Source organism: Aplysia californica, unplaced genomic scaffold (genome assembly GCF_000002075.1).
Source record: "Aplysia californica isolate F4 #8 unplaced genomic scaffold, AplCal3.0 scaffold00147, whole genome shotgun sequence".
Taxonomy (NCBI): Eukaryota; Metazoa; Mollusca; class Gastropoda; order Aplysiida; family Aplysiidae; genus Aplysia; species Aplysia californica.
The window spans coordinates 248,699-251,307 of record NW_004797417.1 but is presented as its reverse complement, the minus strand read 5'-3'; the positions used below and the strand labels follow the sequence as shown (position 1 = coordinate 251,307).

Here is a 2,609-nt window from a genome sequence, read left to right as displayed (position 1 = left end):
AGAGAGAGAGAGAGAGAGAGAGAGAGAGATAGAGAGATGGCGCACTTCAGCAGGGAGAGGATCCCGGAGAGAGTGGTGCACACCAAGGGCGCAGGTGAGTGAAGGGAGGGGTGAGGATGGGGGTGAGTGTGAGTGTGATAATCTATAGAAAGAGTGTGTGTGAGGGAGTGTGTGTGTGTAGATGTGTGTATGTGTGTGTGTGTATGTGTGTGTGTGTGTGTGTGTGTGTGAGTGTGTGTGTGTGTGTGTATGTGTGTGTGTGTGTGTGTGTGTGTGTGTGTGTGTGTGTGTGTGTGTGTGTGTGTGTGGTGTCGGAAAGTTTCGGCATACATGGTAGGTGTTTTGTTGCAAGCATCCGTTCCTAGATCAGTGTACATTACGCGAATGAAATATTCACGGCTCGATGTTTATGGGTCCATAACGGCTCGGGTGGGTTAACGTGTTTATGATAATGTGTTTTTCTCAGCTGGTTCTTATGCATACTATATTCATGCGAGTTCATGGTATTTTGTACACCACTATGGTTTGAGTAAAAGTTTTACAGTCCTTGTAACACAATTAGGTCTTATAGGTGCTAAAGATTAGAGGTGCACGAGAAAGAATCTTATAAAGAAATAAAGGAGAAGAGGTAAAGACGATATAGTGTTTGATAGGAAAGAAGGTGCAAACCACACCACATTTAAGTAGCTATCAACCGTTCGCTATTTAAATTTGGGCTTTTTCTTATGTCTAAATGTGTTATCTAACACTACATACTTAGTCTTTGTGTAAACAATAATGTCTCTTCATATTCATAATATTGATTTCTGCTGGTCACTCTCTCGTTCGTTAGAGTTTGTTTCGCTTTGCTTGCAGTATGAACATGGGAGGTAACGAAAGAAAATGAAGCTTCCTTGTTTTAAATGGGCTACCTCCCTTGTCTTCTAACCACCCAATATCCGTTCGCACAGAATGCACATTGATGTCCTTATTTCCACCAACACAAGCGATTAAAAGCAAAAGAAAACACAACATCAATGGTATGGTGACAAACTCTGACAAACTCAACTATTCTTATGTATTGAGAGTAGTATAATAATAATAATAATAATAATAATAATAATAATAATAATAATAATAATAATAATAATAATAATAATAATAATAATAATAATAATAATAATAATAATAATAATAATCTTAATAATTTTAATAATAGTAATAATTATAATAATAATAACAACAGCAAAAACAATGTTAATAATAATAATAATAATAATAATAATAATAATAATAATAATAGGCATTTGTATAGCGCATATCCCCGCTCAACAGCACGATCTATGCGCTTTTTCTTCTTCTTCTTCTTCTTCTTCTTCTTCTTCTTCTTCTTCTTCTTCTTCTTCTTCTTCTTCTTCTTCTTCTTCTTCTTCTTCTTCTTCTTCTTCTTCTTCTTCTTCTTCTTCTACTCTTTCTTCTCCTAGGACGGTTAAAAAAAATGAAATGTTTCACCTAATTTATTTCTTTTTTATGGTACGTGTTTTACGGCGCTCGCAATTGCATAAGGTCATATGAGCGCGCGGGACACATTAAACATTTTCAGTTGGTAGGACATTTTGCATTTTTCTGGATTGCGACCGAAACCTACTCTTATCGATTTTGGACTACCAAGGAATCTTTAACGTGCACAACTTGCACAAGGGACCTCCGAGATTGTTTGCCCGTATGCGAGAAAGCAAGGTGTTAGATCTTACCTACACAAGGATCAGGGATGTGGCCGAAAGACAGCAGTAAGAAGGACAAAGGGATATCAGTAGAAAGGCTGCAGAAAGAGAGAGAGAGAGAGAGAGAGAGAGAGAGAGAGAGAGAGAGAGAGAGAGAGGGGATAAGAGCCCTTAGGAAGGGGCTAAAAAGGTAGGGGTATGGACAGAAAGTGGAGACGAAAGTAGACGACAGAACATTGTATGAGAGGAGGTAAAGATGTGAAAAGAGAACATTTTAGAGAAGGAAATTTTTCGACACTATCCGGATCCGAACCGGGCACCTATTGAATGAAAGACAAACACCCTAAACCTGTTAACCACGAGAGCCTATTCACCTAATTTAACGGATACACGGATAGAGTCGGACACCGACAATTTATTATGATAAACTTTAATGACGTTGTATGTATGGTCATAACGTTATAACGTGTATACTTTGTTCCTGTTCTAGGGGCTTTCGGCTACTTTGAGGTGACCCATGACATCACCAAGTACTGCAAGGCCAGCGTCTTCCAGAAGGTGGGCAAGAAAACGCCGGTCGCCGTGAGGTTCTCCACTGTGGGTGAGTCACAGCCATAGAATTATAATAATAGCCTAGATCCGGTACTGTCATGGCTGCGCTCTTTGCTCTATACATTGAATTGGAAATTGTATTATCCTATATCGGGCGTTGTCATGGCAGCCGCTGTTTACTCTTACTTTTTAAAAATGTAGGTATTTTTACGCCTCCATCGACACAATTCAGATAAATTAGGAGCCAGGATTCCGACCCTGCCTGTCAAGACCAACCAGAGCTCAGAGGGATACAAAATCCCAGCGGAAAGACCAACATGCTTGACAGATAGATAGATAGACAGATAGATAGAT

General features: G+C 39.2%; 1 protein-coding gene across 1 annotated transcript in view; it reads left to right on the top strand.

Annotated features, from left to right (window-relative positions):
- LOC101860167 (catalase) overlaps window positions 1-2,609 on the top strand; it is a gene marked incomplete in the record, with an annotated part of 36,871 nt that overhangs the window by 15,043 nt on the left and 19,219 nt on the right. Inside the window, 1 exon segment of the mRNA XM_013081821.2 lies at window positions 2,194-2,304. Coding sequence (XP_012937275.1) covers window positions 2,194-2,304 — 111 coding nt within the window.